The 14,760-nt window shown below is 39.9% G+C and overlaps 1 protein-coding gene across 1 annotated transcript; it reads left to right on the top strand.

The window, feature by feature from the left end:
- The first annotated feature begins 11,269 nt into the window (after nucleotides 1-11,269).
- Nucleotides 11,270-13,473, top strand: LOC139414195 (cytochrome c oxidase subunit 6C-1). The gene is made up of 4 exons (XM_071162082.1): nucleotides 11,270-11,489; nucleotides 12,666-12,780; nucleotides 12,953-13,084; nucleotides 13,388-13,473. The coding sequence occupies exons 2-3, from the start codon at nucleotides 12,676-12,678 to the stop codon at nucleotides 13,076-13,078; spliced, it is 231 nt and encodes a 76-aa protein (XP_071018183.1). The 5' UTR covers nucleotides 11,270-11,489; nucleotides 12,666-12,675; the 3' UTR covers nucleotides 13,079-13,084; nucleotides 13,388-13,473.
- Nucleotides 13,474-14,760: the final 1,287 nt, after the last annotated feature.

The following is a 14,760-nucleotide window of genomic DNA, read 5'->3' as shown; positions in this document are numbered from 1 at the left end:
AGGCCCAAACCATGATGCTGCCACCACCATGTTTGACAGTGGGGATAGGGTGTTCAGGGTGATGAGCTGTGTAGCTTTTACGCCAAACATAACGTTTTGCATTGTTGCCAAAAAGTTCAATTTTGGTTTCATCTGACCAGAGCACCTTCTTCCACATGTTTGGTGTGTCTCCCAGGTGGCTTGTGGCAAACTTTAAACAACACTTTTTATGGATATCTTTAAGAAATGGCTTTCTTCTTGCCACTCTTCCATAAAGGCCAGATTTGTGCAATATACGACTGATTGTTGTCCTATGGACAGAGTCTCCCACCTCAGCTGTAGATCTCTGCAGTTCATCCAGAGTGATCATGGGCCTCTTGGCTGCATCTCTGATCAGTCTTCTCCTTGTATGAGCTGAAAGTTTAGAGGGACGGCCAGGTCTTGGTAGATTTTCAGTGGTCTGATACTCCTTCCATTTCAATATTATCGCTTGCACAGTGCTCCTTGGGATGTTTAAAGCTTGGGAAATCTTTTTGTATCCAAATCCGGCTTTAAACTTCTTCTCAACAGTATCTCGGACCTGCCTGGTGTGTTCCTTGTTCTTCATGATGCTCTCTGCGCTTTTAACGGACCTCTGAGACTATCACAGTGCAGGTGCATTTATACGGAGACTTGATTACACACAGGTGGATTGTATTTATCATCATTAGTCATTTAGGTCAACATTGGATCATTCAGAGATCCTCACTGAACTTCTGGAGAGAGTTTGCTGCACTGAAAGTAAAGGGGCTGAATAATTTTGCACGCCCAATTTTTCAGTTTTTGATTTGTTAAAAAAGTTTGAAATATCCAATAAATGTCGTTCCACTTCATGATTGTGTCCCACTTGTTGTTGATTCTTCACAAAAAAATACAGTTTTATATATTTATGTTTGAAGCCTGAAATGTGGCAAAAGGTCGCAAAGTTCAAGGGGGCCGAATACTTTCGCAAGGCACTGTACATGTTTTTATCTGTTAAACTGTTTGGGTCTATGTATAGACCCATACTGATTCTAACTGTTTGGTATTTTGTAGGCATAGCTCTACATTGCAGAGCATTTAATAAACCAACCACATTTTCCTGTGATGTTGAGGCTGAGCAAGACCTTCGATAGGCTATTAGACTATGAGGATATAATCCTAGATCGCTTTCTATAATCTGGGCCGTTGTTTTTCCTAAAGCTCTAGCAAACAAGGGTCCAGAATATGCTTTTTGCCCATCTCTATAATAAGGGTTAGGCCTATATCCTCACATACCCCCTCAATTCGAACCCTGCTTTTAACCATAAGACGTCTCCACAGAAATGTAAAGACTAAGGATTGCATGGTGACAGTGATTGTATCTGTTAACTTGTTATGGCTGTAATCCCGATATCGGGATCGATATGACAACTACCAGTGAAAATAGAGGGCGCCAAATTCAAACCACAGAAATATCATAATTACAATTCCTAAAACATACATGTCTTATATAATTTTAAAGCTATTCTCGTTGTTAATCCCACCAAAGTGTCCGATTTCAAATAGGCTCTTCAGCGAAAGCACTACAAATGATTATGTTAGGTCTCCACCAAACCACAATAAACACAGCCATTTTCCAGCAAAATATAGCATTCACAAAAAGCATAAATAAAGATAAAATGAATCACTAACCTTTAATTATCTTCATCAGATGACACTCATAAGACTTCATGTTACACAATACATGCATGTTTAGTTTGATAAATATTTATATCAAAATATCTGAGTTTACATTGGTGCGTTAGATTCACTAGTTCCAAAGTGAAAGTTCCAAAGTGGTTTTGCATAGCCACATTGTTTCAACAGAAATACTCATCATAAATGTAGATGATAATACAAGTTATACACATGGAATTATAGATATACCTCTTCTTAATGCAACCGCTGTGTCAGATTTCCACAAATGTTTACGGAAAAAGCAACCCATGCAATAATCTGAGACGGCACTCAGAACAGTAGCCACATTAGCCTCCATGTTGGAGTCAACAGAAACCAGAAAATACATGATAAATGTTTTCTTACCTTTGATGAACTTCATCAGAATGCAGTCCTAGAAATCCCGGGTCCGCAATAAATGCTTGATTTGTTCGAAAATGTCCGTTATTTATGTCCAATAAGCTACTTTGGTTAGCGCATTTAGTAAACAATTCCATAGTCACAAAGCGCGTCCACTATAATGTGACGAAATGTCCAAAAGTTCCGTAACAATCAGTAGAAACATGTCAAACAATGTACTGAATCAATCTTTAGAATGTTGTTAACATATATCTTGAATAATGTTCCAACCGGAGAATTAGAATTACTTCAGATGAGCGGTGGAACGCAAGTCCTTCCCTTGTGAATGCGCCTGGTGAAAGCATGGTCAACTCGTGGCACCCCGTGGCACCCCTTCACATTAGAGTCATCAGACAAAGTTCTATTGACTGCTGACATCTAGTAGGAAGTGAAAACTCATCCATATCTTGCTGTAATTTCAATGAGACCTTGGTTGAAATATGCCACCTCCAGAAAAATAAACAGGAAGTGGAATTTCTCAGGTTTTTGCCTGCTATATGAGTTATGTTATACTCACGGACATAATTCAAATAGTTTTAGTAACTTCAGAGTGTTTTCCATCCAAAACTAATAATAATATGCAAATATTAGCAACTATGACTGAGGAGCAGGCCATTTGATATGGGCACCTTTCATCCAAGCTACTCAATACTGCCCCTGCAGCCATAAGAAGTTAATCTGGTAAACTGGGAAGTGGGGGAAAAATAGGTCAAATCATGACATCAGTGATTTTCAGGTTAGAGAAAGATGCCAGAGTTTCTGAATAAGAATTCCGAATTGACCATACAAAAAAAATCCCAGGCTGAGCTCGTTGTTTTCAGAGTTCCCAGTTGTCTTGAACGCACTGATGTCAGATGTCAGAGATTGCCGACTTCCGAGTTGTTTTGAATGCGCTCTTATTTCTGAATAGGGCTACCTCCTACAAAGAAGCCCTTGTGTCTGTATTGATGATAAATTGGCATATCTACACAGTAATAGTGGCTGGCTGCGATATCAACTAGCCTAATACTTTTTGTATTGAGGTATATGCCTATTTTAGCTAAATCGACAAATTAAATTATTTAGATTACTCTGGCAATGAATAATAGTTTTTACAAAATCATGTACATGATTTGTAAGGCATTCATGGTGAGATCTTTTATAATAAACTAAACAGACAAACTAACACGTGACGCGTAACCAGTGGCGTACCATGGGCCTGGGGCCTGGGCCTTCAGTGAGGTCCTATACAGTCCCACCTGAATTAATCCACCTCTTATTACCATCATTATGATGCCATGGCTCTAGACACTATAAATTTAGACAGAAACGCAGTATAACCAGGCGTTGCGTCACCTTGAAATTTACATTTTTATTCAGAGAATTGCAGGGGAAGAGTACAATACAGTACAGTTCAACTAATAGGCAAGAACATAGTCGAGTGCAACAGAGTTATATAAATATTCTTCTTCTATCCATTTCTGGTCCACAAACTTTGAGCTTTAAGTAAAAAAAAAAAAAATACAATGTGTTCACTAAACAGCGCATTGTCGCACCCAAAGCAGTTTCACCGTGATGATAAAGACACATAACTATTCACTGAAAATAAAAGAAAGAAAACAAATCATTTGCAACATAGGCTATTTGCCATTTTATTTTGTTAATATATAGGCTATTTAATATTAACAAAATAAAATGCGAAAAAAAATTGTGTCCCCTAAATGAAAGTTCCTGTTTACCCAAAAACATGACACAATCAATGAGTCTTTTCAATATTTCCCTATTTTTCTTCACCTTTTCATTGTGCAGCTCCGTTGCCCTGCGCGCTTGTTCATTGAGCTGTAGATCCACTCGGGTGTCCCGAGAAAAGTTTTCAAAAGCACCATTGCTTGTAAGTGCCCAGCCATACTTTGGTGTCTCGTTGCTGCCTTGGTTAGACAACTCAAGTTTGCAAAGCCAGTGTGGCTCCAAACACCAAATCGATCACTTGCAAATAGGCATTCCCAGCAGTACAGTTTGCAGTGCTTCTCGGAGCCTGTGAGCCATTGATAGCGCTCGTAGTTGGAACTTTGAAAGTGGCGAACGAACCCCTTTCCCGCCTGTGACAGGCTTTGTAGCGTCGGCGTCGGGCGACCTCTCCTTACAATATCGAACTTTTCTTGAAAAGTTAGTCTTGAGAATGCCGTTATAATTATATCCTCAACCAAATCCATTTCTTCTCCTCCTTCCGCCATTGTGGGTTGAAAAAACAGCTTAGTAGTACTCAAATTAATTTGTTTATCAAATTCAGTTTCTTAGTTCTGAGGTTCTGCATAGACATGCCCATAGGACCTGCCTCTCAATATTGGTAATCCAATCAAAAGACGTGCACGCACTACGCCTGCTAGCTGGTTCCAGTGTAACACTGGAGCCAGCCAGCAGGCGTACAATAGCCAACTCTAAAGCTGATTGGTTGACACTATATTTTCATTTCCATTCACTTTAAGCTACAAGCTGTTGATTCTGAAGGCCTGAGGGCAGATTTTAGACCCCTGGCAACACATGATGGCTGAATATGATTGGATAAAAGATCTAACATAAAGACCAGCCCTCCAAATCTCAACCTGGGGCTGGAAGCAGTGCAACCAAGAGGAAAGCTATGAAATGAAGAGTATAACTCTTACTCTGGGGAATAATTGAATACATATTTGTGGGAAAATATATTTAAAAAAAAGTATATTCTGATGATGTTTAGGCCAGCAGAGAAGGCCTTGCTGGCCCTGACGGCCAACCACACGAAGATGTAAGATTGCTTGTAAGTTTATTATGAACAAACTGACAGATGACGGGTCAGTGACACGTTACACAACGTAAACACTACATCTACATGACGTGTCACATGAAGTAACACTACATCTACATGATGTGTCACATGAAGTGAACGCGTCGGCAGTTTGACGCCTTAGAAAAAAACTTGTCTCCATTGACAGTCCGTGTTAATTCAGGCCGGTATTTTATGGCGCTAGGAAGACGTTAAGTGACTTCATGAGAGTAGCTTCACACGGCTTAATTACGGCCCTTATCACCCCCCATACAAACTGACACATGACATGACATGACTTGTCAGTTTCACCTGTACACGAGGTGAACACTATGTCTACACGACGTGTACGTGTCACATTACATTAACATGAGGTAAATGTGTCGGCAGTTTGAGGATGCCTTAGAAAAAAACTTGTCTCCATTCATAGTCCATGTTCATTTATGCCAGTATTTTATGGTCCTATGGTTTTTAATTTGAAAACTGGGAGGTGCTGGAACAAAAAGTGAGCGCAAGAGGGGGGAGACCTGGGGTGCTCTGAGGTACCAGGACTGCATGAGAAAAACTAAAAAAACGTTATAATAACAAAGCACTGCATGCATATCATCACATTGGTATAGTGGCATAGAGCAGTAGAGTAGAGGCATTACAGAATTTGCACACATGGGGAAAGTTTTAGTGGCCTAGGTCTGTGAAAATCTTTGCCTTTTATAAACAAACTTTTTTCATGCAATTCTACGTCCTAAATAAAAACGACCTTGTCTTGATTTAGGTAGTTAGGCCTATGTGTGGAGACACATATTGCAGGCTACAATATGAGGAAATTATAGTCCTAAAAATGATATCCAGTTTCACTGACTCACCCAATAATGCACAGCTTACTCGCTGGTGATGGCCGATGCACTCATGCCAAAAGCCTCTTTCTCTCTTTTCAGCAAGAGAAATTTCCTTTCCCACCTGTGTTTACCCGCGACTGTATTTGAAATATTGCAAAATGGCCTGTTTTGTCTGCATGCTGTTTGTTCAATGACAGATTTTCTGCGCGTTCCCAACTGTAAGCTATGCCTTGTTTTTGGGCTACACTCCACAGCTAGGCTATTTTTTACAAGACGCTACTGATCTTCTGGGGCAAAAATACAGGCTTTCTCATGGTGTAGTAGGCTATTCTGAGTTATTAAATGTATTTCTAAACAGACAGCAATAACTAACATTTTCTCCAAATGTATTTCAATTTATCAGGGGTGCGGCAGCTCCTCCAGAAACCTTTGTGCGGCTATGATTCTATAAGGAACTAAATTATGAAGTGCAATCCTAGGGAGATGTCTGTCAAAGCAGAGAGTGGGAGTGAATCTCATTCTAGTTCTGAGAGAGACAGGCACACTTTTCACACAACCAAGGCCACACATTGGTCTCAAACAGGTTACAATGTTGCTCAAACCAGAAATATCAGGCAAAGGCTGAAAATCTACTTTTTCACATTACATTTTTTGGATTAACATCTGGCCACTCTACCATAAAGGCCAGATCGGTGGAATGCTGCAGAGATGGGTGTCCTCCTGGAAGGTTCTCCAATCTCCACAGAGGAACACCGGAGCTCTGTCAAAGTGGCTATCAAGTTCTTGGTCACCTCCTTGACCAAGGCCCTTCTCCCCCGATTGCTCAGTTTCGCCGGGAGGCCAGCCTTAGGAAGAGTCTTGGTGGTTCCAAACTTCTTCCATTTAAGAATGATGCAGGCCACTGTGTTCTTGGGGACCTTCAATGCTGCAGAAATGTTTTAATACCGTTCCCCAGATCTGTGCCTCAACACAATATGGACAATTCCTTCGACCTCATGGCTTGGGTTTTGTTCTGAAATGCACTGTCAACTGTGGGACCTTATATAGACAGGTGTGTGACTTTCCACATAATTTCCAATCAATTGAATTTACCACTGGTGGACTCCAATCAAGTTGTAGAAACATCTCAAGGATGATCAATGGAAATAGGATGACCCTGAGCTCAACTTCGAGACTCATAGCAGAGTGTCTGAATGCTTAAGTAAATAAGGTAATTGCAATAAAATGCAAATTAATTACTAAATCATACAATGTGATTTTCTGGATGTTTGTTTTAGATTCCATCTCTCACAGTTGAAGTGCACCTATGATAAAAAATTACAGACCTCTACATGCTTTGTAAGTAGGAAAACATGCAAAATCGGCAGAGTATCAAATACTTGTTCTCCCCACAGTATCAAGCCCTGTGGTTCGGGAGATGTCATTTAAGTGTTTTTCAAAATGCGAAAAATCCCTCATGGCAGACTTTGTGGGTCCTTGAGGCAAATTGTAGAGGGAACATTGCACCGAATTTCAGGACTCTAGGTCAGTTATGGGCAACTGGCGGGCCACAAAGGCCTTGGCTCAATTTCCCTCGGAAAATAAACATTTTCTATTTTCAGGCTAATAATAGCATTCTAATTCCTAATTCAATGGTCAATCTAAGGTCTCTCACACCAGTCTCGCTTATCGTGTGTCCCCTGCCCAGTATTCATGGATACAGCTCTCAGATGATAAACATATGTTCCATGCAATTTTAAGATTATTTGGACTACATTGATGTTGACATTTTAAAATGGTTAGGTAAAGGACTTGGTTATGGTTTAGGGTAGGGATGTCCCAAGGATTCCAGTTAGCACTGCCCATAAACATTTAGGAGCAATTGATGCAAGGACTGGCCATCCATTATATACAAATTATAGTTTTAACCATGTTTTGAGGCTATACAGTCTTTTTTTCAGTTAAAAAGGCCTATGATTGGTTCTGATGGGAAGAACAGTAACACTAAGCTCAACAAGCATGTATATATTATTTTCTTCAAGAATCAATGGGTATACAGTGCCCAGATCAGGCTCAGGGCGACTGACTGCCTTCAGATTCACATTTTGAGTATTTGGCACACAGTGGTGGAAGGTACAGTATTGCATTTTTTAAAATTGTAAACCAGAATGGATGGACTGTAATTGTTGTTCAACAAATAACATGTTATTATGAGTGAAAACTGTTGTCATACATATGTTTCAGGCTGTGAACAGTCGGAGTATTTGGCAAATGGTGGTGGAAGGTGGAGACTGTCTATCAGAAGGTGGAGAGAGAAACTGCTGGAAGGAAGACAAACAAGAAGACATACAGTACATTTGAGCACATTGCTTTACATGGGGTTCAAGTGAGAGATGGGATAAACTGGAAAAACTAATCATTCAACCTCTGTTGAACATTATACTTAGTTTATTTTTTATATATTTGCTTTTCAATGAATGAAGACAGCAGCTGATTGACCCATTGACTGTACAGGGTCTAGTTTGAATAGTTTTGCAAAAACTATTTATTGTTTTGTCGTCAACCACTAGCTAGGTCCAAATAATTCAGTTTGTGAACGTAACGTTCAGAACCAGCGGGACCATATACAGTGGGGCAAAAAAGTATTTAGTCAGCCACCAATTGTGCAAGTTCCCCCACTTAAAAAGATGAGAGAGGCCTGTAATTTTCATCATAGGTACACTTCAACTATGACAGATAAAATGAGAAGAAAAAAAATCCTGAAAATCACATTGTAGGATTTTTAATTTATTTATTTGCAAATTATGCGCATGGATGATGACACGGTCGCCAGGTGTACTGTGTATCCTCCGACACATTGGTGTGGCTGACTTCCGGGTTAGGTGGGGATTGTGTCAAGAAGCAGTGTGGCTTGGTTGGGTTGTATTTCGCATGGCTCTCGACCTTTGCCTCTCCCGAGTCCGTACGGGAGTTGCCATTTTCTTTAACCTGTCTAGGACCGCTAGCGGAACCCACCGCAGCAGCCAGTGAAAGTGCAGGGAGTCAAATTCAAAACAACAAAAATCTCATAATTAAAATTCCTCAAGCATACAAGTATTTTACACCATTTTAAAGATAAAATTTTCGCTAATCCAGCCACAGTGTCTGAATTCAAAAAGGATTTACAGCAAAAGCACCACAAACGATTATGTTAGGTCACCACCAAGCCACAGAAAAACAGCCATTTTTCCTACCAAAGAGGGGAGTCACAAAAAGCAGAAATAGAGATCAAATTAATCCCTAACCTTTGATGATCTTCATCAGATGACACTAATAGGACTTCATGTTACACAATACATATATGTTTTGTTTGATAAAGTTTATATTTATAAAAAAAATCTGAGTTTACATTGGTGCGTTACGTTCAGTAGTTCTAAAACATGCGGTGATTGTGCAGAGAGCCACATCAATTTACAAAAATACTCATAATAAACATTGATAAAGATACAACTATTATACATGAAACTTTAGATAAACTTCTCCTTAATGCAACCGCTGTGTCAGATTTCAAAAAAAGAAAGCCAACCATGCAATAATCTGAGTACAGCCTTTAGACAACAAAGCAACCAAAAAGATACCTGCCATATTGGGTAGTCAACATTACTCAGAAATAGCATTTTAAATATTCACTTACCTTTGATGATCTTCATCAGAATGCACTCCCAGGAATCCCAGTTCCACCATAAATGTTTAATTTGTTCGATAATGTCCATCAGTTATGTCCAAATATCTTCTTTTATTAGGGCGTTTGGTAAACAAATCCAAAAGCACATTCAGGTCGCGCCGAACGTCGGACCAAAGGTTCAAAAGGTTCCGTTACAGCTCGTAGAAACATGCCATTCTAAGTATGTTTTTAACATAAAACTTCATTAATGTTCCAACCGGACAATTCCTTTGTCTGTACAAATGAAGTGGAACGTAGCTACCTTTCACGTGAGCGCTCCAGACCGAGGCTGTGGCACTCTGCCAGACCACTCACTCAAAGAGCCCTTATGAGCCCCTCCTTTAGAGTAGAATCCTCAAAACAGGTTCTAAATACTGTTGACATCTAGTGGAAGCCATGGGAAGTAAATATAACTAATATCACCCTGTATCTTCAATGGGGGCTGAGTTGAAAAAGTACAAACCTCAGATGTCCCATTTCCTGGCTGGATTTTTTTCTCAGGTTTTTGCCTGCCATATGAGTTCTGTTATACTCACAGACATCATTCAAACAGTTTTAGAAACGTCAGAGTGTTTTCTATCCAATACTAATAATAATATGCATATATTAGCATCTGGGACAAAGTAGGAGGCAGTTCACTCTGGGCACGCTATTCATCCAAAAGTGAAAATGCTGCTCCCTATCCCAAAAAGGTTCAATCTGAAAACATTGCAAAGCCACGCCCATTTTCTGTTGAATTGCAGTATGGGCCCTAAAGGCATGGAAATAGGGTCCACTGCTTGTATATTTTGGGTTGCGCTTCAAAATCATTAAAGACACACCCTCCTCCACTTACCCTTATGCCCTTGGGGGAATCCCTGTCACCATCTTGGCCGTCGGTTCAAACGAATAGCCAAACAAGGGAAGTTTGCAATGTAAGGCCCTCAGCCCTTGTTTCTGATTGAGTTTGCGTGTACAATTATGTTCACTTCGGGGCCTGAAACGTCCCATAATTCATTCCTTCCTCCATTATTGATAGGCCTACATTTTTAGAAAAAAAAAAACATTATACCTCCTAGACCTATGCTGTAACAATGAGGAATTTATTATTGTTGGAACACAATTCTTGTCTACGCTAGGCTGTAAATTGCAATGATGTAAAATTACATTAGGCCACTCATATGGTGTATTTTGTCAGGATGTATCAGCGAATAGACCTACTATAGAAAAATAGGCTATAGACTATGACACTGAGATGTGCTGTCTGTCGTGGATCATGTATCCCAAGTCATCTTATAATTAACGTGGCCACCAGCCATTATACCTGCCAGGTTTGGCCGATGGACTTACATTTTTTGAATTAGTGTGAGTTGGGTAAAAAAAATAATCTGTGGTAAAATTTAATTCATTTATAGCATAAATTCTCTACGGTCCTTCTCCATCGAATAGCCTAATGGGACGAATTTTAGCATGCAAATGACCTAGCTAATTAGAGGTGAAATTATTATATTTATTAGTTTTTAGCTCTTCCATCACGTGCCAAATAAAAACCTCATATTGCCCTTCTTCTGAAAAAGTTAATCGGGACAGATATGCTTTAGTGGACTCGCCCGAGTAACATTAGCCGGAACCCAGAGTAGTTTGATTCTACCGGAGTCGATGCTGAGTTCCCCTGAGTCTCAAACTGAATAGGCCCGAACCCACCGTGTTGACTGGGGTCAGATAGTCACACAGCTTTTACTTTGAAGACAGCTAGCACACGCTTCCTGTTCGAGCCCCTCCTCTCTACGCCAACACCGTCTCTGTTCATTAATTCAATCTTGTGGGCGAAATATGCTAAATGAATTAACGCATTCGAAATGATTATCCGTCTTAGTTAAATTCGGATATTGATTGAAAGAACCATACACGAATCGGTCATGAACCCTGCACTTGAATTTGGCTATCTCTGATCACTTTTGTGCCCATGACATTTCCATAGATGGAGGTTTCGCGTGTCTTGGATTGGCCACTTTATTTACTCTGATTGTCCCTTCGCGAGACCAGTAGTATTCCTTCCGGAAGATCAACGTCTCAGTGTCGCGCTAACATATTTTGGTGAAGGTCGTGACTGCTTTTTGTAAGTATTTAGTAAATGTGAACGCTAAATCGAATACTTTCCATTTAATCTGTACAGAAAATATGTACTTCAAGGTGTTGAAATGTTATGATTCTGTCCATTGCATAGTAATATTATAATTGTCGACATTGCCCTCTAGTTTGTTGCAACGTTTGCTAGCTAGCTACTTTAGCCTCGGACTGTCAACGTTCTATTGTTAATGCACTTTTCAGTGGTTGGTGTTGTAGATATTTATTTATTCTTCCGGTAAAACTATAGCTAGCAACCAAATTGCCGCAAACGTTTTATTTTTTATTTTTTTTCCCGAATATTGAAATACTGTTTTAAAAAAAATGCCATTGTGTTGATGCAAATAATCAGGTAGGTATATTAATTGCCTTCCATCTATCCGAAAAAGATTAGGCTGTCACTAGCATCGCTAACTGCTACACAAAGTGTTAGACAGAGTAGCCCTTCATCATCGCACACAGCAGGGCTCTACATTCAGGTACATTTCCAGTGGCCCAAACCTACTGGCCGAATGAGGAAAAAATTATAATAACTGGGTCACGTCAAGATCTGACAGGAAAGCAAATGATACGTTCATCATTTCAGGAGCATGTGATTCTCTTTCATGTGTGTGGTGAGCAAGTAGCCTATACAGTGTTTTATACAGACATTGGCAAGTCAAATATAATGCCGCTGCTGCTCATTGGTCCCCAGAAATGTTTGCTGTTTTAGTAACTGAGTGAGACTAACAAAATCAATGGGGGCCATGATAGTTTAGTGGCCAGCTATGTAAACTTAACTTGGCTGTCTAAAATAGGAGTCAAATGGTTGCAAATGCAGTATCAAACCCTGGGGCCTTTCCACTTTTCTCTATTGCTCCGCAAGCAAGGGGGAGGCCAATGACATCACAGATTCCCGTTAGACAAACTCCTTGAATACCCTACTCCTTGAAGTTGGCAGTTGTCTAGAAAAACACTATTGTGCTCAACTTATATATTTTTTTGCGTGTGTACTTTACTGTATTTATGCTTGGGATATGGCTTTTCAACAGTAAAAGTTCATACGTTGCTGGAGGACGTCTAACTACAACCATAAAGAATTTTCTTGACATAAGGACATTTCTGAAAGCAGCATTGTTCTACTTCAACCTAATTAAACAATGTTACATTTTTCTTCTGAACTTTCCAGGTACTCCACAATGTCTCTGGCTAAGCCTGCAATGCGAGGACTCCTCGGGAAGCGTCTGAGGTTCCACCTGCCCATCGCCTTCGCCCTATCAGTGGTGGCTGCAGCAGCTTTCAAGGTCAGCTGATGGTTGCTAATAATTTGCCAGTTAAAAAAAATAAAAAATAATCTTGAGGCTCTGGGTAGAGAAGTGTAAAACGAAAGAGTTAAAGTCCATCATGGAATTGATGTTACCACATTGAATGGATGTCTTCAGGAACAGGCATGATGTAAATACTTTGTCTTCTCAGTACGGCGTAACAGAACCAAGGAAACAGGCCTATGCTGATTTCTACAAACATTATGATGCCACAAAGGAGTTCAACAACATGAGGGAAGCTGGTATTTTTGAAAGTGTCAGGCCAACTGGTGAATAAACCCCCGTGAGTATTTTGCATTTTTTTGTCCCAGCCAGCAGCACACCTGGGTTGTGTTCTGTAGGCACAAGTCATTAGAAGGTGTTTCAATGTGTAAGTGTGCAAGTATTTCAAAATGTTGTTGCCTATTGAACACACCTTTTGAATCATCTAAAAAAGGTCTTCAGATGATTAGTTGGTGCTGGGTTAGGAGAACAAAGGCATGCTGCGGTCCTCTTGGTGGATATCTTTGTAATCAATTAGTCAAATTTTCATTGTTATAACTGCAGTACTGTGCAACATCTTATGCTGTCTCCCTTTGTATTACAGGTTGCATTCCTGGTCTGATGTTCCTGCTCTGTGATTGACTGATCGAACATTGCTGTTATGTTCTCATAAATAAACTATTCTCTCTATGGGTGCCTCTCTCATCGTTTTGAATTATCACAAAAATTGTGATAGAGAAACAGTTTTGCTCAAGAAAGCAACATAGTTATCATTCTCAGATTACCAGTTGGAAGTCAAATAAAATGTTATACAACTGGTGAATACAACTGGTGTAGACCTTACAGTGAAATACTTACAAGTCCTTAACCAACAATGCGATTAAGAAAAATATCCAGCAGTAAAATAATAGCTTGGCTATATACAGGGGATACCAGTACAGTGTGGGGTGAGCACCGGTTAATTGAGGTAATATGTACATGTAAAGTCCGTGCTTCCATAGCTACAGAATTGTTAATGGGATGTGATGCTCCATAACCGTTGCAGCTTGGCTGATGGAAAGCCATGCAAGGATTTTTTTCAAATAACCTGTTCTTGACGTTGCTTTCTTTTGTTCTGGATTCAGCAAAAAGTATATTATTTTTATAAAGGTCTGTGTCCAGTTGCAGATGGTTCTCCAGAAAATATTCAGAAAGATAAACCCACATTTTGCACCAAGTGATGAGTTCCTTCACCATTTTAGCTGCCAGATATCTTGCATTTCACAATACTGCGAAGTGTGGAAGTAGATGACAGCGCATCACAGTCGACCAAAACCAAGATCTGCTCACTTGATGCATTTCTCAATACAAAACGTGGATTTAATATCTTGATAAAAATTCTCTGGTTTTTGGAGAACCACCTGCAATTGGACATGTTTTTATAATATTCTCTTTTGACTGAATCGAGAAAGAAAGTTTTACGAACTTGTTAGTAAAAAAATATTCCTTGCAAACTTTTCCATTAGCGAAAGAGTAACTGGTATGGAGCATTACATATCCCGTTAACAATTCTGTTGCTTTCTTGGGGGGGCGGGGGGGAGTTTCATTCCTAGTTTAGGTGTAAATTAAATTGCTACTACATCAGCTTATTGCTGGAACTGGGTGGAAGTATGGTACGGTAAAGATGGTGGAATCATGTTCTATCAGACGGGTGAAATTAATGTAAACGGACGGTAGGCAATTAAGGTCACGGTTATGAAAACTTAAGACACTAAAGCAGCCTTTCTGCTGACTGAAAAACACCAAAAGAAAGATGCCCAGGGACCCTGCTCATCTGTGTGAATGTGCCTTAGGCATGCTGCAAGGAGGTATGAGGACTGCAGATGTGGCCAGGGAATTAAGTTGTAATGTCCATACTGTGAGATGCATAAGACAGCGCTACAGGGAGACAGGACTAACTATATTTAGGACTAACTTATTCCTTGCCACCCATTCTGA

Source organism: Oncorhynchus clarkii, chromosome 7, assembly GCF_045791955.1.
Source record: "Oncorhynchus clarkii lewisi isolate Uvic-CL-2024 chromosome 7, UVic_Ocla_1.0, whole genome shotgun sequence".
NCBI lineage: Eukaryota > Metazoa > Chordata > Actinopteri > Salmoniformes > Salmonidae > Oncorhynchus > Oncorhynchus clarkii.
The sequence above is the reverse complement of the archived record's forward strand: the minus strand, read 5'-3'. Positions and strand labels throughout refer to the sequence as shown.

Excerpts from the sequence above, each read along its gene's own strand:
- LOC139414195 (XM_071162082.1), top strand. The coding sequence starts at position 12,676 with ATGTCTCTGGCTAAGCCTGCAATGCGAGGACTCCTCGGGAAGCGTCTG. Across the intron at positions 12,781-12,952 it reads TGGCTGCAGCAGCTTTCAAG|TACGGCGTAACAGAACCAAG; the intron begins GTCAGCTGATGG and ends TTGTCTTCTCAG.